Source organism: Macrosteles quadrilineatus, unplaced genomic scaffold (assembly GCF_028750875.1).
Source record: "Macrosteles quadrilineatus isolate MER2022 unplaced genomic scaffold, UCM_ALF_1.0 Scaffold_3__2_contigs__length_128488019, whole genome shotgun sequence".
NCBI lineage: Eukaryota > Metazoa > Arthropoda > Insecta > Hemiptera > Cicadellidae > Macrosteles > Macrosteles quadrilineatus.
The window spans coordinates 110,855,325-110,878,221 of record NW_026542596.1 but is presented as its reverse complement, the minus strand read 5'-3'; the positions used below and the strand labels follow the sequence as shown (position 1 = coordinate 110,878,221).

The following is a 22,897-nucleotide window of genomic DNA, read 5'->3' as shown; positions in this document are numbered from 1 at the left end:
CATTTCCCGCAGCCGTGTAGACATCATCGTCGTCTCCCGCGGTCACGGAAACATCATCGTCGTCGTCCGCGATCGCGACAAAATCATGAACATTTCCCGCGGCCGAGCAGATACCATCGTCGTCTCCCGCTGTCACGGAAACGTCATTGTCGTCTCCCACGGTCACGGAAACGTCATCGTCATCTCCCGCGATCGCGACAAAATCATGAACATTTCCCGCGACCGAGCAGATATCATCGTCGTCTCCCGCGGTCACGGAAACGTCATCATCATCCGCGATCGCGGCAAAATCATGAACATTTCCCGCGGCTGTTTAGACATCACCGTCATCTCCCGCGGTCACGGAAACGTTATCGTCGACGTTCGCAATCACGGCAAAATCATGAACATTTCCCGCAGCCGTGTAGACATCATCGTCGTCTCCCGCGGTCACGGAAACATCATCGTCGTCGTCCGCGATCGCGACAAAATCATGAACATTTCCCGCGGCCGAGCAGATATCATCGTCGTCTCCCGCGGTCACGGAAACGTCATCGTCGTCTCCCGCGGTCACGGAAACGTCATCGTCATCTCCCGCGATCACGGAAACGTCATCGTCATCTCCCGCGGTCACGTACGCGTCATCGTCGTCGTCCGCGATCGCGGCAAAATCATGAACATTTCCCGCGGCCGAGCAGATACCATCGTCGTCTCCCGCTGTCACGGAAACGTCATTGTCGTCTCCCACGGTCACGGAAACGTCATCGTCATCTCCCGCGATCGCGACAAAATCATGAACATTTCCCGCGACCGAGCAGATATCATCGTCGTCTCCCGCGGTCACGGAAACGTCATCATCATCCGCGATCGCGGCAAAATCATGAACATTTCCCGCGGCGTCGTCGTCTCCCGCGGTCACGGAAACGTCATCGTCGTCTCCCGCGGTCACGGAAACGTCATCGTCGTCTCCCGCGGTCACGGAAACGTCATCGTCGTCGTCCGAGATCGTGGCAAAATCATGAAAATTTCCCGCGGCTGTTTAGACATCACCGTCATCTCCCGCGGTCACGGAAACGTTATCGTTGTCCTCCGCGATCGTGGCAAAATCATGAGAACATTTCCCTCGCCCGTGGAAACATCAACGTCATCTCCCGCGGTCACGGAAACGTCATCGTCATCTCCTGCGGTCACGGAAACGTCATCGTAGTCTCCCGCTGTCACAGAAACGTCATCGTCGTCTCCCGTGGTTTCAGAAACGTCATCGTCGTCGTCCACTATCGCGGCAAAATCGTGAACATTTCCCGAGGCCTTGTAGACATCATTCGTCTACGTAAACCCAAGACGACGATCGCGGCAAAATCATGAAAATTCCCGACTTTGAAATCAAATTTAAGACTAAATCCCGACTTTCAAGACCATTTTTTAATTCAATACTAATTCCCGACTTTCCCGATTTTCCCGACTACTAGACACCCTGCGAATAACTAAGAATGACTTCAAGTTGGGACCTTCGATTGAAATCTGCCTTACTACGACTGAAGACTTATACTACTGATACAAATGCATTCTTGGAGACTACAGACTTAACAGAACTACAACTTCAAACACGACTACAGACTTTGACAAGCTTTGTAAAGAGAGTGGAAGAAATTCAAAAACGTTTGGACACCGAACCTATTACTGAAGATGGACAAACTGAAGGACCCACCACAGAGGACGACTTCATAAATACTATGATGGACTGTGAGGAGGTGCTTGCACAGCTTACGGTAAGACTAGATATTTCTCAAACTAATAAGTCACAGGCAACAGTGCCTGATACGTCTACCGTTCAGCCAATACCTACTATACAGCACCAGTATGTTCAACTACCAAAGTTGGTATTACCAACCTTCCAAGGGGACATGCTACGGTGGCAGGAGTTTTGGGATAGTTTTGAGTCTGCCATTCATAGCCACCCCACACTCAGTAACGTTGACAAATTTAACTATTTGATTGCACAATTAAAAGGTGACGCTAAACGTTGCATCGCTGGACTCCCCATTACAGATCTAAACTATGATATTGCTATTACCTTGTTGAAAGACAGATTTGCTAAGAAACAGGTAATAGTGAATTCTCATTACTGTGCCTTGAGGGATATGCCACCTATCAAGTCCAGTGACACGGTAACACTAAGGCGAGGATTTGACAACATTGAGAAACATATGCGTTGTCTTCAAGCCTTAGGTGAAGACGTTACTTCTAACTACTTTGTTTCTCAAATTTTCAGTAAGCTGCCCTATGAAATTGTTTTGAAAGTTGAAGAAATGAATATTTCTGGGGAATTGGATGTTAAAACTTTGTGCAAATTTGTAAATAACTTAATTTCGATTCGGGAGAAAGCAGAGCAACTGACGACCTCAACACCTAGCACTTCATCTTACTCTAATAGTTTTGTTACTGTTCCCAATCCACAGGCGGACACTAAGAGGTTGACAACTACCCACTCACTCGTGGGAAACGATAAATTAAATTGTATTTTTTGTGAAGGAACACATTGGAATGACCAATGTACAAAATATCAATCTGCTGAGGCACGTAAGAAAGCAATTCAAGGTAGGTGCTACGTATGTTTAAGTAAGGGACACACTGTGAAATTTTGTAAATCACATAAAAGGTGTGTTTACTGTAAACAGCAGAATAATCACAATAGAAGCTTATGTACCAAACAGTTTCCTACAGACCAAATTTCTAGAAACACCATCAAAGTAGACACCCGATCAACTAATCATGCCAAAGCTTTGCCTGCAAGTAACTTCAACCCGAGCAAGGTACCTATAAATACCGAAGAGTCTGCTTTAATTTCTATGTCGGAGAGTGTTATTCTTCAAACTGCAACTATTACTTTGCGTAATGCTGATACTAAACAAGAAACGCGTTGTGGTGTTCTTTTTGATAGTGGTAGTCAGAGGTCTTATGTGTCCAAAGGTTTGGCTTCTAAACTGAGTTTGAATAGTAAATATTGTCAATCATTGTCTTTATTTACGTTCGGCAACCGTGAATCTAAAACTGTTGAGACTCAAGTAACAGATGTTCGATTACTGCTGAGCGATGACACATGTATGGATATTATAGTAAACATTGTTCCACATATCACTGGGAAGGTAGTTTCTAGTACCAATATCAACTTAAATACAATTGCTTCCTCCTATCCCAAATTAAAGTTAGCAGACGGCCAGTTTACTTCACAAAATATTGATCTATTAATAGGGAACGATTATTATTTTGATATCATTCAGGGTCAGAAGATAGAAATTTCACCAGGCTTATTCTTAGTGAATAGCAAATTTGGTTGGATCGTAACTGGTAGGCATAACGATAACAATGATCATTTCCCTCTGATGTACGAGTCATCTTTTCTTACTCTAGTAAAACCCAACAACTTATTTCCTAGGTCACCACAAACTTTAAAGCCAGATATCAATATTTGTGAAGGTGACGACATCAAAAACTTGTGGCAATTAGAGACTATTGGTATTAAGGATGACCCACACGTGAAAGATGATGACATCGCATTGATTAAATTTAATGAGACTGTTAAATTTGAGAATGGTCGTTATTCAGTTTCCTGGCCTTGGAAAGATTATCCTCCAAATTTACCCACAAACTACAATCTTTCTCTCGGTCGTTTGAAATCTTTAACAGATAGACTTTCAGACAAACATAATCTTCTATGTGAATACGACTCGGTAATTCAAACCCAATTGAAAGACGGTATAATCGAACGAGTGAGTTTTTCAGACAGAAACGATGGAGTCCTTCACTATATACCTCATCACCCTATTATCACTGAGTCGAAAACCTCAACTAAACTTAGGATAGTGTATGACGCGTCAGCCAAAACCAGAAAAGGCAACAATAGTCTTAATGATTGTCTTTACCGTGGACCTGTAATTTTGGAAAACCTATGTAGTTTACTTTTACGTTTTAGAATGAATGCTATTGGAATTATTGCTGATATTGAGAAAGCATTCCTTCAAATAAATCTTCAAACTCCAGATAGAGATGTAACTAGATTTCTGTGGCTCAAAGATCCTTTGTCAGCACCTACTAAGGATAATATTGAGGAGTATCGATTTTGTAGGGTTCCGTTTGGAATCATATCCAGTCCATTTTTAATGAAAGGTTGAAGTCTTCATTTTATGTTGATAATGTGGTTACCGGATGTGACACAGATCAAGAGGCCACAACACTATTTACAACTGCTTCTAGTTTGTTCTCTGATATTAACATGAACCTTAGATGTTGGTCTTCAACCTCAAAGACACTAATGACACAAATACCAATGGAAAAAACTACAACTGAGAATCCTACTGATGTTAATGTTCTTGGATTAAGATGGAACACCAATCTTGACAATCTTCACATAAAACCTGTTAACAATGACAGAAACAAACCTATTTCAAAAAGACAAGTTTTAAGTACTATATCATCCGTTTTTGATCCCTTAGGGTTATTATCCCCTGTAACACTGAAGGCTAAAATCTTTCTCAAACAGTTGTGGGAAGACAATTTGGATTGGGACGAATTACTAGATGAGCATAAATGTAGGGAATGGAATATATGTGATGATATTATTAAAGTAACTGAAGTTTCTATTCCTCGATTCGCAGGATTACGAGCAGATCATGTAGAGCTCCATTGTTTTACGGATGCATCAAAGGATGTATATTCGTGTGCTGTGTATATCAAATTAATTAGTAAGGAGACTGTCAAAGTGACTCTCATGTTTTGTAAAAGCCATTTAACTCCAAAGTCAAAGCCGAAAATTACCCTTCCAAGACTCGAACTTTTAGGAGTGTTGATTGGAACAAGAGCATTACGTTTTGTGGAAGAATCCTTAAAATTTCCTGTTGTAAATAAGATACTGTGGACTGATTCACAATGTGTGTTACGTTGGATTAGCACAACAAAGCTGCTTCCTAAGTTTGTGGAGAGAAGAGTAATGGAGATCAAAACCAACACCGAGACGCAATTTAGATACGTTCCTACTGACGAAAATCCAGCTGATATGGCGACTCGAGGTAAAACGGTGGATAATCTGAAACACTGCAATGAATGGTGGTCAGGTCCACAATGGCTGTCTTGTAGTCAAGACTTGTGGCCGGATTGGTCTTCTGATTTTAACGAGCCATTAACTGAAGACGATATGGTTGAAACTATTGAAGAAAACGTCGTCACCTTGACTACAAAGACCGAAGACGTGAGTGAAACTAGTCCTTTTGGCATAGATATACAAAGGTTTTCATTACTTTCGAAACTGATTTTGACAACAGTTTTTTGTAAAAGGTTTATAAGTGGATGCAGACGGAATAAACGACCAAATCATGTTATTCCTACATCTGAAGAACTCAAAGATGCTCGTTTATCGTGGATCAAACATGTTCAAAACACTTGTTTTAGTGAAACACTAAGTAATATAAGAGATGGTAGGTATGATAGATTGCGGAATCAACTTGGCCTATTCGTTGATATGAATGGACTTATCAGATGTAAGGGTAGGATCTCAAATGCAGACCTTGAAGAATATTGCAAGTTCCCTATACTTCTACCAAAGAACGATTTATTTACTCAACTGCTCATAGAAGAGTGTCACTGTAAGATTTTTCACATGGGAGTGCAACAAACTCTCTCGGAACTTCGGAAATCCTTCTGGATAATCCATGGCAGAGCTGAAGTCAACAGAGTTTTGCGAAAATGTTTGAAATGTTTAAAATACGAAGGTGGACCATACAAGCTGCCCCAAATACCCTCGCTTCCAACAGAACGGGTGACTGAAAGTATACCTTTCCAATTTACAGGACTTGACTACTTTGGCCCTCTCTACATTAAATCCTTTCAAGATTCTAGAGTTGAAGTTTCAAAAGTTTACGGTTGCATATTCACCTGTTTAGTCACGAGAGCTGTTCATTTAGAGATCACCAATAACTTGTCGTCAGAAGAATTCTTACTATCTCTCAGGAGGTTTGTGGGAAGAAGAGGTACTCCGAAGAAGATTTACTTGGACAACGCTACTCAGTTTAAGAAGGCTTCCTCGTTCTTGAATGATATGTTTGTTGAACATCTCGATACACCAGAATTACTGTCTTATGTAAGTGAAAACCACATCGAATTTACTTACATCCCAGAGTTTGCACCTTGGATGGGAGGAATGTACGAGAGGTTGATATCTTTGATAAAGAGATGTTTAAGAAAGAGTATTGGTTCAGTTACTCTGACTAAATCACAACTCGACACTGTGATGATTGAAATAGAAGCTGTTGTCAACTCAAGACCACTAGTTTATGTATCTTCCTCAGATCAAAGTTTGACTGACTTTATTATAACTCCTGGCCACTTCCTTAACTTCCATGGAAAAAATGGTTTTGTAAATAGTTTGAATGAATGTCAAGAAAACGACATGGAGTTTATTTCTAAAGTGACTGAATCGGACTTATTAAAGATGTGGAAAAAGGGAACCAACAACTTAAATAGCTTTTGGAAGATTTGGAAGAAAGACTATCTGTTGAGTTTAAGGGAGAGAACTCAACATAATATCAAACAAGGAAGAATTCTGTCAACCCAACATCCACAAGTTGGTGATGTAGTTCATGTTCACGACACATTACCCAGAGGGACATGGCGACTTGGGAAAATAGAAGTCCTTAACGTCAGTGCTGATGGAAACGTAAGAAGTGCCAAATTAAAGTTAGGATCTGGGAAATACATCACCAGACCTATTAACTTGTTGTATCCCATTGAAGTCTCTGACGTGAATTCCGGAAAGAAAAAAGGGGCCCAGAACAACTAACTAATGATGTGGGAGTGTGCTGAGACAGCTGGTTTTTAATTTTGGTTTCCATGGAAATAATTGATTGTAAATAAACTAATACTAAAGAAAAGAAAGAAAATTGATACAATTTTAACTCTTTATTTATTCTACATTTATTAACTTAAAACTTAATTTAAAGCAGGAAAACCAAACATAACTAAACTAATCCACGGATTCACTATAGCACCTCTGTTCCCTAAAAGTTTATTTAAAAATCTTGAGTAATAGTTGTCAACTTGAATTTATTGTACAACCTAAAAAAATTAAATCTGGACTATTTATATCCTTTAATATTACATGCATGTTTACTTACTCTCTTCATCAATGATGAGTCTCATTGAAACGCCGCAACCGTTGGGCAATGGAGAAAGAGTTGTGGAATGAGTCAGTATAGAACGCATCAAGTGTCTAACTGACTGGGAAATGTCTTCGGGCAACCCCTGGCTTTGTTCAAGCAGTCTGTAATCAAAACTTTAATTTAAAAAATAGTAAGTTCTTAATGATTTATATTAAAATCCAGAATGATTTGGATTATTTTAGTGGCCTCAAAGTCCTGTCAATACATAACTTAATTATCAGACACTTAAATTCTGTTTAGTTGAAATTTTTTGTTTCTTAAAAATTGCTTGAAATTGCATTGATTTAATTTAATGTAGCTTACATTCATATGTGGCTCATCAATCTGGCTTTTACTCTAGATAAGTGGTAGATACCTTAACTGTTTGCTGTGCCTTTCATTTGAACTTAACAACTTAATTACTAAGTACGGTATATAAAAACCTACGTCGCAAAATTTGTTTTAGAGGACAGTTGCAGTACGGATCTCACCTTTTAAAATTGTTCATCAACATTGTTCAAACTAATAGTAGATCTAGATGAATTGGTTTACTCAACATATCGTAGATCCCGATAGTCCAAATTGGTTGGAACCGGGGATCCACTTCAAATTAGGCCTACCGAATATTTCGGATTAAAGGATTTTTTTTTTGTTTTTTACATTCTCCCACTATACTAACTCCCAATAATACTCCAATATTACTTTAGGCCAGACTTAGGGGTTGCGGCATTATCACATAGATAAAATCCATTTGTGATTTGGCAGGATTTGAACCCTTAGGCAAAAATTAAAAATGTATACTAAGAAAATGTTTACTAAAATACTCTATACAATAAGTCTATCTTCCCCGACCTCAACTGAATACTTCGACGAGGTACAACTAACTGTCGTTACACGACAGTGCTAGCAGTTTCGGCTTTTCCCAATAGGTGACAACACGTACTGGGTCATCACTTTTTGTGTCTACAAAAAACTGCATTAATCTCATTACCCAACGGTACTAGTTGTTTCTACTTTTCTCGATAAGTGACAGCACGTACTGGGTAATGAAAAATTAACTAAAAAAGTAAATTTTTTTTAAAGAAAAAAAATTATTCGGCGGTTTTGGTCAAAGCGGACTTTTGGATTGCCGAAGTTCGGATTATAAGGACTCCACTGTATAACTTACACTTCTTTTCCACCGATTTCACCCATAACATCACAATTTATAGCTTCATGATCATATGAGAAATTAAAAGTATAAACTTCTAGAACGACATTCTTCTTTGCAATGATAAGCATCAGTTTCTTCAGCTGAAACATATAAAACCATCAAATAAAATAAATCCAAACAATTGCCTATTTTTTTATGGTTATTTCAGTTTTCAAGTTTAAAATTAATTTAGGCTAATGTTTGAGTTCTAGGCTAACTTAGGCCTGGCCTAGTGATTTAAATGTCTTTTATTACAGTACCTACACATAAAATCTGTTCGGAACAGACTATTTTGTTGACCCGTTACTAGTTACTAGGAAAAATTTAACTGTTAAAAAGCAATAAATCAAAACCTTACTTGCGCCCTCAAAGCCATTTATATCTACATTGTTCCTATTTGAATTAGCTCAAGTTAGGCATAGTGTTGTTTTTTCCATGTATCAAAATTGATCCAATAAAACTTAATCCTGATTTATATTAAATAAATATTTTAATTTTAAAATTGTTTCTATAAAACGAGACTAAGTTATTGGCTTATTTTAAAAAGTAGTTTTAAAAAAATATTACTCACTTAACTTAATACAGTAGACTCTCGCTCATCCGGATCTGCCTTGTCCAGACTGCCGCTAGTCCGGATTGGCAATCGAGATTTTTTTTAGCGGCACAGTACAGTAGCAGTCGGATTATCCGAGCTAAACGGGACTGAGACTACCTTGGATGATAAAAAACTCGTATATCACAGTGGTAAAAATTATAGGTTATAATTAAGATAAAAAAAGTATTTAAACTGGAGAATACAGTACCTAGTTTATTATTACAGTACAGTAATAACTTAAGTGAAATATGATTAAATAAAAATATATTTCTCTACCAACTCCTACCAACAATCGATTTATTACCCTAGAGCTGCAATTTGCATGGCTATATACTGTAGGTACTGTATTTGTTAGACTCTCGATAGTCCGGATTTTTCGTAATCCGGAACGGTTGTCCGCCACATTAGTCCGGATGAGCGAGAGCCTACTGTAACTCATTTATTCAACCAAAATAACAAATACAAAATTTGCATTAGTCATGTCAATATCTTTACAACTAAAATTAAAAATAAACAATGGTGCCTTAAAAACTTACGTGATGAGAGTGGACGAGATCAAACCCACTCTTTATCCATCCTATCATAGTGGTCGTCCCAGGAATTTCGTGTGATGCCTTTAATACGTGAACCCTCTGGTTTGATATTAATTTCTCTGTGAACACGTCAGATGGGAATATACCACGAAGAAAAGCGATTGAAGAAAGTGACACAACCACCATTTTCTTCATAAATTCAACAGAATTGGTGACTGATATGTTTGGATTCACCAAACTAACATGTGTGGTTACCGGTGCCTGAAAAATTTAAATACTTCAGTAAAATTAATGCTAACTTATTTCCTAGCGCCAGAAAAAATTTATGTTTGCAGTACTTAGCCATAGTCTATTTAAAATAAATTAAAACGTAATGTTATAAAAACTTTAATAGTTTGTAAACAGTGCCCATTATATTTTGTAGGTTTTTCTACCGCATACTGCAGGCATAACGAGGCATTCATGTTTCGTAATAGAACGGTCTAGTCTAAACCCTAGTCTTGTTACACAAGTAAGTTATCTAACATTGACCTTTTGTTAGCAAGCGTTGTATTAATTGATAGTTCAATAACATTGTCAACTGTGTCAAGAATCGATCCTGCTTGGGATTGAATTAGCAGCTTTAGTTGTGAGGCCTATAATTACTTGGCTACTGAGTGATTTTCCTCATGTTTTAATTTATGTTAAATACCAATTTATTACCGGTAACTTCACAGATAGCCCAGTGACTTTAAAATAAATTTTGACACATTCACTGCTAATGAGTAATGACGCACAAGTGTGTCATCAGTATCAGCAAGTATGGTATATAAATAATTATAATATATTATATTCTCATTTACAATTTATAACTTAGGATACAATTTATCCAATTTAAAGATAAATTAGCACTCCACACGATAAATACATACAATAAATTAGAACGGTACATGATTGTTTATTTTTTTTTTTTATTTATTTTTTTTTTTACTTAGCCAAATATAAAAATTTTTAGTTAGCCTATATTATTGAATGTGTTAAGTTTATTATTTTAAGCATGAGTTGGGATAGAGTTCTTTAACACACTTGGGCCTATATTGTGATAGGAAGGCTACCTACAATGTAGGATGCTCATAAGACTGTGGATATCTCAAACAACTGGTTGTCTTTTTTATGGTGCACCATTTTAGATACTAAGTTAAGTTAAGTTACCACAATTTTAAACCACACACTGCCTGATCAATACAGTAGCCTACCTTCACCCTCTCATTGCTGGATCCTAGTCTATAGGTCTCCTATGAAATAAGCTTAACTTACGCCTGACCCTTCGACAGATATTATGGTTGGTTCATCATTACGCCTAGACCTACATGTTAAGTAGGATACGTTACATGTTTAGAAACATACTTTTGTTGCCTCAAAGGAGTAAGCAAGACCCACATTTTGTTTACAGAGGTAAGGCCTAAGCGAATTCCCCTGTGTAGGGAAGTAAGTTATGTTAGCTACCTTACTGAAACTGGCACCTGGTGGGATCGATTAACATTTTCATTTTCATGTCCCCAGCTGACCAAAAACTCTATGTTCATTAAAATTGTTTATATATACCAGTACCATAAGTTAAGATATAAATATAGGTAGAGTAGCCTAAGTTTAACTTATAAGTTATACAAATCTGTGTCTGTCCATGAGACGTGAATGCAATAAGTTAATTCCAGTAGGTACCGCAGTTAATTTTGGTCTGGTAAGTTATTGATAAAATTTGGCTTGAAGGTATAACGAAGATAAGAAAGTTTAAACTTAACTTAAATGGTTTGCGAGCCATCAAGATTGGGTTGTGGCATTTGGGTGTTATGGGGTTTTGGAATCGTTAAAAAAATGGATTAAAACAGTTTTACCCTTCATTAGGACCTATTAAGTTAAGGTAGGTTACCTAGTATATTTAGCTAGACCTGGAATAGCATAGGCTGGTAGCCTATGTTAGCCTAACATTAGTCTAATCTTACAAGATCAGGATTAGGCTATAAAAGCTAATTTACCACGATCACCGATATCTAGGCCTATAGCCTAAAACTTAGGTAAAGTCATCGTATCGTTGTGGTAATGGTGTTCCGGGCCCCCACAACCCGGTGACGTCACTGCCGGACAACTAATCCACATTCAGTTACCATGCGCGTACATCCTCTAGACGATTTTCTAATTACGGTACCTATGCCTGTGTCTCAAACTTTGTCCAGGTAACTTACACTTCCGTAACTTATCTTGTTTTCAATAACAACCGAATGAAAAATTATTTGACATAGGGTAGGCCCAAGTTAAGATAACTTATGATATATCGAATGAAATAATCGATAGCCTACTTTCATTCGGTTGTTTTTGACAACAGATACGGAAGTCTAAGTACCCCTTTGTCCAAGGACTAAAATAACTTAGCCTAAGTTACATTAGAACTTGTTAAATTGACTTAAGTAATTAAAATCTCCACAGAATTTGACAAGAAGTAGGCTAACTTACGTATATTTACTGAGCCTTAAAAATCTAGGCCTAGGCCTAAGTTAAGCCTATTTGTACAAATAACTTAGCCTACTAGATAGGCCTAGGCCTAGATAACTTAGATAGATAGACCGTAAGGGGGTAGGCCTAACTTATATTTTGGATCACAAGAACTAACTTAGGCCTGTTAACCAGATTGGTCTAGTAGTAAGTTAAATAACAGCATAAATTTAGTACTAGTTTAAATACACACCTTTTCTTTTACTAATAATTTCTGGGAAGTCATCGCTCTCTTTTTGCTGAACTAGGCCTCGGCCTAAGTTATACTTAGATATTTTGTCACGACTGTCGAAATCAAACCAAGCTTAGGGGGGCTAGCCAAATTGTGGGATAACACAATTAGGAGAAATAATTCGTAGTTGTCAATAAGTGTTCAAGGCTAAATATAAGTACAACAACGATCACTATCACTACCAAGCGTCAAGCGATGACACCACGACCAAACCACACCATTGAGTTACCACAAAGCTTAATACCACACAATACTATCACAATCTGAACCTATTCAAACGAATAACGAATCTAACTAAACTTACTAAACACGAGAACGCGACTGACTAGTGACTAAACTAAAGATGATAAGTCTCAAATCGTCAAATCGACCAAATCTGAAACGATACGGATACAAAAAATGGCCACTTTCTTTAGTTTCTTCTCTTTCCAGTTTCCACCAATTGAAATCGTTATAATCGTTTTTTTTAGCTGGAGGTGGAAACGGAAGCAAAACCTTGCTTTGAAATGGATTTCATAGTCTTGGAAAATCACAGTAAACAAAATATTTGTTTATTATATAAACACCAGGTTAATATAATTAATTTTAGTCAGGAAAACTAAACTTAAACATTTTGAATTCATCCAACTAGAATAATGCTTTAGTAATTACCAATTATTTCAAATGTTTTTTTTTAAGTATTTGCTATTGATTGGCTTGCCTAAAATTCAATCTAAATAGTTTTTGTTTTTTTATGTTTATAATGTGTTCTAATGTTTTTCGAAAATTCAGATCGCAGTAAATTAACTAGTAAAACTGTTGACTTTGAGGATCACGGAAAAAACATAACCTATTTTAACAATAGTGCACAAATCTTGGATATCTTCTACGGTCTTGTAGACATTATGTTCGCCTCACGCAATTACGGAAACGTCATAATATTTTTTACGCAATTAAGACAAAACATGAATATCTTCGGACTGAAGACATCTTCGTCGTCTCCTGAGGTCACGGAAATGGCGGCATCTTTTTCCGCGATTGGCAAAATCTTGAATATCTTCTTCGGTCTACTAGTAGAAATCATTATCATCGTCTCCCGCGGTCACAGAAATGGCGATATATATTTTCCCGCGATTATGGCAAAATATTGAATTTCTTCTTCGGTCTAGTAGACATCATCATTGATGATGTGATCATCGTCTCGGTCTCTCGCGATCACGGAAACAACGTTACCACGCGGTGAGCGGTGCCAGTGACCTCGACGCCCCTGCACAAAAAGACCCCGTATAAAAGACCATAAATACATTAACGTTGATTCTATTGTTTCCAAAATAACAGTAAATTTTAAAATAAGAAAACTGAGGAAAAATAAGAAAAATATGGAATCAATATGTTTTATGGTCTTTTTATAATGTTGATGCAACTATAAGACTTATTTACTCTTAGAATTTTCTCCCTAAACTTGCTAGTTCAGGAGCTACATGGTGCAGAATGTACACCACAAGTAATTTTTCGTAACTCCTGAACTAGTAGCATTAGAGAAAAAATGTCAAAAATAAAAACGTTTTTAAAATGCATTTACTTTCTAAAAAGTCATCAAATGTAGGGTCTTCCATGTAAGGAAAATCAAAGTTGCCGGCCTTATTATAAAAATGGCGGCTAAAATTATTTGTTCAACTGGACCAAAATTTAAATTCCAATAAAATATTCAAGGCAGTTACGATTTAACATTTTTTTATCTCTTGCAACATTCGAATAAAACAGCTGGCACACTTATATCAATCATGCATATGTAACACATATTTATGGTTTTAACATACCATATGGGTAAAAATTATGAGTTAAAAGTCTGGATACTGAAGGTCCCTTACGATTGACCGACGCGCTTACTGCGGCTAAATAAGAACTAAATTCGAAAATTCTTCTTGTAGATTCCTTTCTCTACTTTCATACTCCACGACATTAAAAAACCACGTCAGACGACCTGGGACAACAATCCACCGTTAGGTCAACACGCCAATGTTAGCCCTTTCTCGAGACACGTGCTCCATTGAACTAGCTATGAGTTTCTCTAACATCATCACTTTTTTCTAAGCATTATTGATTTTAGCGCCAACACTTTCCCCAACAATCTAAGTTTGCTACAGATGTCACATATGCGATCTTTTAAAACTCCTTGCACATTTATACGAAGATGTAATTTATTTATTTAGCACTGAACGAATTGACGTATGAACAATATTTAGAAAGTGCAAGTATTTAAGGTCAGGTCTTCGTTTATCAATCAATTATAGCAATTATTTAGGATGGGGAAGCCACTATATGTGCGTATTTCCCGGGGCCGATTTACTTGTTCGTTTTGAGGTCCCCAGAGAGCAAAAACACCATCCGTTCAAATTCATATATATGTGTGTCCGTTAGCGCGATAACTCGAGCAATAATCCGATTTTGATGAAATTTGGTATAAACGAGTAAACTTACATGTTCGAACGAATTTGCGAAGCAGCATGATTGGACTATGGGAACAGGGGTTTATTGGGGATTTTATGGGGGTAAAAATGGGATTTTCTTTTTTTTACCCTGAAAACAGAAAATTTCGTAATTTCATTCCAAACCATTTTGTAGAGCTCAAAAAACAAATAATTTAGTATATTGAAGCATTGTTGTTTGCCTAACGGTTACGGAAAACCCCCCAAAAAGTGTAAATAATTTAAAATTACCATGATTCTTATGAAAAATCAATAAAATGTTGTAGCTTGCTTGTCTATGGACATATTTTATTGACGTTTTGAAATTTTCTTTACTTCATACTAAGATATCAATATTTAAATAAAACCCCTCTATTTTATTCCCTGTAGCAGAAAACCTAAGTACTCAATCAAATTAATAATATTTAAATAGGGAATAAATCTGACAATTTTAAGGGAATAATTTAGTCGAATTCCAGCTAGGTAGATGGAAATTCGCTTAGTCTGCAGGTTTGCTGCGGCGAGGGTATTTTAATACAGTACTAGCTACGATATATTGACGTTAATGAAATGAAATTGTGACAGTTTTATATTTGAGGAGCATTTGAACTTTATTACGGGCTGTAAAAAATACCAAAAACACATTTTGTCCAATAAATAAACTCTCACCATTAATCAAATCAATAATCACGGGTGGCTGAGTGGTTAGTGCTCGTCTATAGCAGACAAAAGGATGCCGGATCGATCCTGAGAAATCAGTAGGGTTTTGATGGTTCGAAATTGGGGAACTGGACCCAGCCGTTCCTGATCATGGAACGATAATAAAACGATAATGACTAATGAAACCACTGATATTAGTTAGTATAAATGCACACGATCATAACACTCCATTCTACACTCATCCTTCACTCATATTTCGGTTAAAATGCGCACATACGCATCGCCGTCTCAATGATTGATAATTATAAATTGATAATTGAAAATAAAAATATGATGTTAAGAAAACTGTTTAGAGAGTTGTAAAGAAATATACCAAATTTTCTGTAATGGGAAAACCTTTCGAAGACAATGCCGAGAAATCCCATGACTGCAGTTTCTGTTTCCGGCGATTTATAAAAGGATAAACAAAAAATGACCGTTCAACGGGAAGTGGGACTCGCTTTCTCGAGGAAAACCGCCGGCTCACCAGTCAGTAGCGAGTAAAATTTAGTCCAAATATACGTAGTTCCACAGCCAATGAGTCCGGCTCGGGGAGCGTGAGGGGTCAGTTTCGTTTTCGTCTGCGCGTGCGTGCTTCATGTGCGACGCGGCGCATGCGCATTAGGGCGTCATTGTTGTGCCGCGCACGCCTGGTTAAAGTGGATCAAGAAACTGGATCGTGATTGTTTGAGCTGCGTTCCAATTATTGTCATACCGGCATTCTTTCATATCTGAGAATTGAATTGTTACAAGATTATCATATTTACCTTAATGTGCGTGCACAGCGTTCCCCACCTTTGAAAATACTTACAGCTAAAACTTGAGTACCCATAAAAGTCTTGAGGACTAAATTATGTAAACAATCAAACTAGAAAGACTCCTACCATAAATAAAACATACACCTCCTAGGGGAGTATGTATTATATCTATGCTTTTACCCTACTTGTCGGCATTTCTTTCTGAAAATGTAACCATCCACTCATTAGTCCAGTTCAGAAAATATATTGAAAATAAATCAAAATTTTCAATGTATGTGATGAATTCTTCAAGAGTACGGTACACAGAAATTTTCCAATAGTATCGCAATCCACAATCTTGTCAAAATGTAAGAATTGTATTTATGAATAAAAGCATCTCTAGATGTTATCTTTGACGGTGAAAATGATGCAACATGGATCCAAACGGAAAATGTTGGCGTAAAATAAAACCAGGGCTATTACGGCTGTTTATAAATTGATTTTCACAATTTGTACACTTAAAATCCCCTTAAAATAGGTAGCCTACCCTTAAAATGTGTCCTAATAAAAAAATATTTTCCATAATCACAGCTTTATTTGCTTATACATTTTAGACTTTAACGTTGAACAGCAATTTCGACAAGGGCTTGTTACAAGCTAACCTAATCGTCAACTGTATGTAACATTGGTTAAATAAATCCTGACCGTATTCAGACCGCAATATTTTAACCTCAGACGGAAGATGAGTTAAAAACCGGATATTTACGTAACATAACGGACCGCTAGAAAGCCGCAGTGACCGACTCGACGGGTGGGAGAAACTGGAACAATGTGTGGAAGTGGAAGTAACGACTGGTTGTGGTTAGGACGACCTTGACAGTAGCAGCCCGGCAGGCTCGACCGGTCACCGTTAGTCCGAGCGAGTGACGCGGCTCATAGGCTCGTGGCGTCTAATCATGCATAGCGGGTTGTCGTCATGATCCTGCTGGTGATCGCTGTGTGTTTGAGGCTCGCCGCGGCCGAACCTACCCTCGACAAGGGGTGCTCAGGCCTGACCACGTGCATGGACTACGCGCTGAACGTGATTCACACGAGCGACAGGTACAATCTGTTTGAGAGTTTGTGGTTTGACGCGATCAACGGAACTAACCACAGCTACGTGATCACTACCAGTGACCCAAGGAACTTCAGTCAGCTGGTGAAGAAGGCCACGAACCTGTTTGACACACACTACCTGGTGTGGAGGATAGCGCCGGGGCTGAATGTCAAAGTGTTCAAGAAGGACGAGGACAGGTTTGGCATGTCGGTGCTGAAGGATGTGTTCCCCGTCAAGAGTGGTAAGTTTATCGTGATTGTTATTGTGTTTTCAAAATCTAGGATAGTTAACAATACAATCTTTTGAATTGTTGTTAACACATTAATATTTATTACTATCATTGATTTGATAGAGACAACATACATTAGGTTTTTTCTTACCTGAAATATGAGTGAAAAGTATAGAATGGAATAAAATAAACGTTTTTCTTTAGCTAATAGTCAAAGAATGCTTAGAACCATTAACTTATTAAAAGACCACTAGAATGATAACTATTTTCTCAGGATCGAACGGTGTTTAGTTCTTATACTTCTCACGAATTGTTGTTTATTTTCATTATATATGTCACTTTTTCAATGGAATCTATGGCAAAACCCAAAACCTATTTTAAATTTTGAATTCTGTAGACATTTGTACTGTAGATACAGATTAGTTTTCAATTTCAACACAGAGACCTACTTATAATGTATTTTAATGTTAAAATTTGCAGCTTCTAATGCTCCTGTTTTTGATATTATTTAAAGACTGCAGCCTATTATTTTAAAAGTTATCTATGATCCAGTTTTTTTTCAAAAGGCAAAGTAAACATAATTTCAATAATTATTACTGTATCAATAATTGAGATTGGGACCTAAGTGGTATTTTAACCCTGGAAATATGAGTGAAGTATGCTGTAAATAAATGGGTGAGATTATCTGAAAAAGATCGCACAGGCAATGAAAATAATAGAGCGCAATTTAAATAATAAAATTATGATTGGAAATAAGTTATTGATTTCACCCTTTTCGACTATATATCAAATCTATCACAGATTTTGAAGTCACGAAGTGAGCTGGTTGCTAGTTGAAATTATGGTAGAAAAAGTGTCAATACCTTGAAGATAAGTAAAATAAATGCCATACAAATTACAAAAGCAGAATATATACGCCCAAACATGGTTGTGAGGTGATAAAATGAATGTAAGATGGGAATAAACCATAAACACTTTTTCACAGTATTTGAACTTTTCCTATGATGATTATAACTGTACAGTAAAAGTAGTGTCTTTTCTTTCTCCTGGCCTGGCTGAGTGGCTGACCTTTAGTGAAAAGCTTCATCCATTAAGGTTGGCAGCTATAATTGCTCTGAGATAAATGATTCCTGATTCCTAGATTGTTGTTGTACCCACATACAATAGAGCTCAAGATAGTTTAGAAAGTCTGAAATAAAAGAAAAACATACATAACGGTTCATTTTTCTAGGTAATAAATTACTCTATGGCTCATTAATGGAGAGTTCTCCAATACAGAGAAGGTACTTCTTACCTGAAAAAAATAATTTTTTGTTGTGAAGATTAGAAGACTCTTAGCTTAAAGTGAGCTCTTTTCTGAATCAGTGGTTATTTTTTTATGTCCCCCCTTTATATCCTAGGACAACCTAAAGGGTCACGGCATTATCACATAGATTAGTTAGAATCCATTGGTGATTGTTGGAATTCAAACCCGGGACCTCAGACTCTCATGTCCCGAGCTCTACCACTAGACAGGTTGCTCCCCTGAATCAAGGGGTCATGGCACACCATATTTCAAATGTAGCTCAATACCATTGCTGATTATCAGGATTTGTATACCCATCCTGTAGCACAGTTAGATACTCTGTTTTATTGAATCAATCACATTTAAGCTAAAAAGTGTTAGATTAAATTAGGATCTTTGACTATCAATACAACCCAATAGTCAATGTTAGGACTTATTAATTCCTCATTCTTTAAGCAGAGAGTTAATTGAGTTGAGGTTCAAGAATTGTCCTCTAAGGTAACTCAAACTCCAACCTTCAAGGATCTTTTTTGCCTTCAGAGTGTAAAAAACAACCATGGTAAAAGCATAGCGCCATATTCTCTTACCAGCTTTTACAAAAGAGCATGCCAAATTTAAATTTGTATTTGTTCCTGTGTTTGTACTCTTTCTAAAATAACCTGATGGGTTCTGAAAACCCAATACCACATAGATTATTATAGTGAATGTTTTTTCTAGAACATCGGACATTCGGCATCGGAAAGCGTCGTATCATGATGGCTCTGCTGCCCATCATGTACAAGTTGGGAGTCATTACGACGCTGCTCATAGCCCTTACTGTGATCACTCTCAAGGGACTGACCATCGGCGTCATACTACTAATGCTGTCCTTTGGCGGCATCCTCACCAAACTCAAGGTAATGTTATTGATTTTGTGCCTAGATGGATATTTTCAAATGTCCAACCCATTTATTTTTTACCAAGGACGCTAGGTACGAGCCCGGGATTGTTTTTCACATTACTTCAGCCTAGACCTAGGGGTTGCAGTATTATCAGATAAAATCCATTGGTGACTTGAACCTGTGACCTCAGGGACCAAAGTCCCTCGCCCTAACCACTAGACCAGCTCGCTCCCGCGATGTTCAATCATTACCTAGGAATATTTTAATATAATTTGAGGGTACAGGTATTGGAAAAGTAGGTAATATTTTAGGTGATTTCCTCAATACTGAGAAAAACAAACCGTGAAAAATGGGAGTAAAATGTTTGCTAGCAAAATCATATGTAACTAGTACATAATCCGAGGTATAGCTCCACCTTCAGGTTTAAAGAAAAACAATTGATATACATAGCATATCCGTTCAATACAGTATTACCGGTCAAGTTTTAATGTTTAAAACTGTCAACAAAACATACATTTAGTAACGAGTACCATTTTATTAAATGGTGGGCAAATTACTATTGACAAACTTGAAATGTAACAGAGAATGAAATATGAACGATGTATTGTACATTTTACAGGGAAGCCACGTAGAGCACCCTCAGAAAGACATCCACATCCATGTCCATCCCTACGGAGGTAAGACTGAGCATTACCCCAGCTACCACGCAGAGTACTCTCCATGGAGCCGAGACGGAGAAGCTCCGTTGGACGAGACTAGCCAAGCTCCGGCATCCACAACCTCAGCGACCTGGGCTACTGGGTATCTGCCACCTTTTATGTCGTATAGATAAATAGTCGCTCAATTTACCATCCTTTTAGTCCAAGATAAACTCAAGCTGTATAGGAGTTGCTCAACTGCACCGATAGTTAAGGATTGTAATTTATAATAATTTATCCTATGTTATATAAATACCTTCGTGGTCTAGCTCCAAATTGTTTCCTTGGTGTTAAATGTCTTGACTTTTTCGCGCCATTATTAAACACTCATCTTCAGGAATTACATTTACATGTAACGTACAATGTTGACTTAAAGATGTTTGTGAATATGGGTCATTGATGAAGCAACAGCGTATAATCATGTTTCCTGATGAGGTGCGTTTGAAACAGCAATCAACTATGGTTATTATGTAAACATAGTGTCAAATTTTTTTCAGTATGGGAATCACATGGTAGGGGGCATTTGACTTTCAGTCAGCCCTCAGCTGTAGTTCAATTAAACCATTAAAAACAAAGAGAGATTGCAGAATTTTACATTGGCTACATCTAACATAAATTGATGTAAATATTTCACTAGGCAGCATACTTATGTATTTTAGAATCTATGCTATGATTTCAAAAAGTAAACTACACTGCATTCGGTGAGTGCTTGGTGTCAAGCGCCTCCCCTAGTCTAACAGGACTACGGGTTGTAGCCTTTAGGAAAAGGGAAAATGTGACAGAAGTGTCATTGTAAAAGGCTGGCTCACATGCCCTCAGTGGCTTGGCAGTCTGAACATAAGTTGAGTTAGGGTTTTGATCACGATGACAAAATGGTGGACGAGATTGGGGATTTTAACTAACATTCCATCGTCAAATTTGTTACAAAAGTGTTTGAATGGACTCGAATTTTGATACCAATCCCAAGGCTGGGCCGCGGAGGGTTCACTGTGAACCGGCCTGACCCTAACGTCACTCCAAACACTCACCGAATGTACACTTGAATTCAAGCTTGATGTTAACATAAATTTCTTATGGATACATTACTTAGAAAATCTATTTCTTAGAAGATTATTTATTACTGTATTTCTTTTTACCAGGCCCCATTGCTTTACAGTATTAACAATTTATTAAAAAACTTTACTCCAAGAAATTCTGATACTGAAGAAAAATTGTTATTGCACCAAGATCATTTTGAAATTGCAAACTAAAGAAAAGTAATATAAAATATATAACCAAAAGTAATTTGTTTTTTTACATGATAAACCGACAAACAGTATACTTTTCGCCAAGCAATTCATAAAAGTTTGATTACTGCAAATAGTGACCACAACAGTTCTACTCAATGTTTTGTAATTCAAAACTAAACAAATTTAAATACTGAAATTCTCAATTAAAGAAGGCAAGGTAATCAGCTTTATTTGCTTTTAAGTTGAGTCATTAGTTAATGAGCATGTTTGAGTAATAATTATGTATTAAGCTTTGAATATACGAACAAATTATTTGTGTATGTAGGCCCTACATAGCTTTTATCCACTTCAGAGAAATTGTATTCATATTTTCTACGGGAAACTTGCTCCAAATTTTGTGGGTAATGTCAGTAGTAGGGTATTCTGAAAGAAAAAAAGTAATTTACTTGCTAAATGAAATACCTCATAACCGGGCATTTAGGTGTGTAACTATAGAGCCAGAATGCAAGTTGCTTAGAAAGAGTATAAAAGAAAAACATTTCCGGTGTTTTTAAATGTTGATGGTTTCATAGGATCATACAGTCATGTGGTACATAATTGTTCAAATTTATTTATTAACTAGCTGTGTACCCGTTCTACGCACGGGGATCTTATAATATTCAGTTGAAACCTTCTTATATAACGAACAGCAGTTGGTTTGCATATTTTAAGATATGCTGGCCAAACTATTATACATAGCTTCATTTTATGTTGTTTTTTGTTGTTCCGGATCGGTATGACAATCAATAAAAGGTTAAATTACCTCTGTGTCTGCCGGTCGATCCTATAACGGTAGGCTTACTTTTATTTTTACTATCTGATCTCGTTTGCATGGCTCAATCACGTCCTGGTTGAAGTTCGTTCGCTACGCTCACTCACCTGTATGTTGGAGCTCGTTCGCTGCGCTCACTTTCCTTCAGGTTAGCTCGTTCGCTACGCTCACTTGCCTTCAGGTTAGCTCGTTCGCTACGCTCACTCGCCTCCAGGTTGCAAATTAGCTGTTGTCATAAATGTAAAAGAAATAATAGTGCTAGTGCTGCACCCTGTTGGTAATCCTTGTAACTTTAATGCTATTGAACATCACAGAACAGAACCAACTTGTTTAATTGAAACAGCTGTTAAGATTCAATAATTTCATTTCTCATAAGGTTAACATGGGCTTCCAGAAATTCCACGTCAAAAATCGACAAAAACTTGATTTTCAAGGGTTTACTGTTAAATATCTAACTGTCTCATATTCGATGAAATACGTCTAAAACCATCTCATATATGTATAGTATTTGGAAAATAAGTTTCAGGCGGGACAG

The 22,897-nt window shown here is 37.3% G+C and overlaps 2 protein-coding genes across 3 annotated transcripts in view; one reads left to right on the top strand and one right to left on the bottom strand.

Annotated features, from left to right (window-relative positions):
- Positions 1 to 12,480, bottom strand: part of LOC128990420 (HORMA domain-containing protein 1-like) — a 32,581-nt gene extending 20,101 nt beyond the window's left edge. For both annotated transcript variants that reach the window (XM_054412780.1, XM_054412781.1), the window contains exons 1-4: positions 12,212 to 12,480; positions 9,493 to 9,750; positions 8,338 to 8,462; positions 7,146 to 7,291 (exon numbers count right to left, since the gene is read on the bottom strand). In XM_054412780.1, the coding sequence (XP_054268755.1) occupies positions 7,146 to 7,291; positions 8,338 to 8,462; positions 9,493 to 9,750; positions 12,212 to 12,244 (562 nt within the window). In that variant the 5' untranslated portion in view covers positions 12,245 to 12,480. The remainder of the gene's footprint in view (positions 1 to 7,145; positions 7,292 to 8,337; positions 8,463 to 9,492; positions 9,751 to 12,211) is intronic.
- A 4,540-nt stretch (positions 12,481 to 17,020) lies between these two features.
- LOC128991079 (uncharacterized) lies at positions 17,021 to 22,565 on the top strand. Its single transcript, XM_054413807.1, has 3 exons — positions 17,021 to 17,470; positions 19,461 to 19,639; positions 20,244 to 22,565. Exons 1-3 carry the CDS (start codon positions 17,110 to 17,112, stop codon positions 20,454 to 20,456), a joined length of 753 nt encoding a protein of 250 aa, XP_054269782.1. The 5' UTR covers positions 17,021 to 17,109; the 3' UTR covers positions 20,457 to 22,565.
- The last annotated feature ends 332 nt before the right edge of the window (positions 22,566 to 22,897 follow it).

What these genes read in the sequence shown, in the direction of transcription:
- LOC128991079 (XM_054413807.1), top strand. Translation starts at nt 17,110, where the DNA reads ATGATCCTGCTGGTGATCGCTGTGTGTTTGAGGCTCGCCGCGGCCGAA. An exon ending in TGTGTTCCCCGTCAAGAGTG is followed by an intron (nt 17,471 to 19,460) that starts GTAAGTTTATCG and finishes TGTTTTTTCTAG; the next exon opens with AACATCGGACATTCGGCATC. An exon ending in GCATCCTCACCAAACTCAAG is followed by an intron (nt 19,640 to 20,243) that starts GTAATGTTATTG and finishes TACATTTTACAG; the next exon opens with GGAAGCCACGTAGAGCACCC.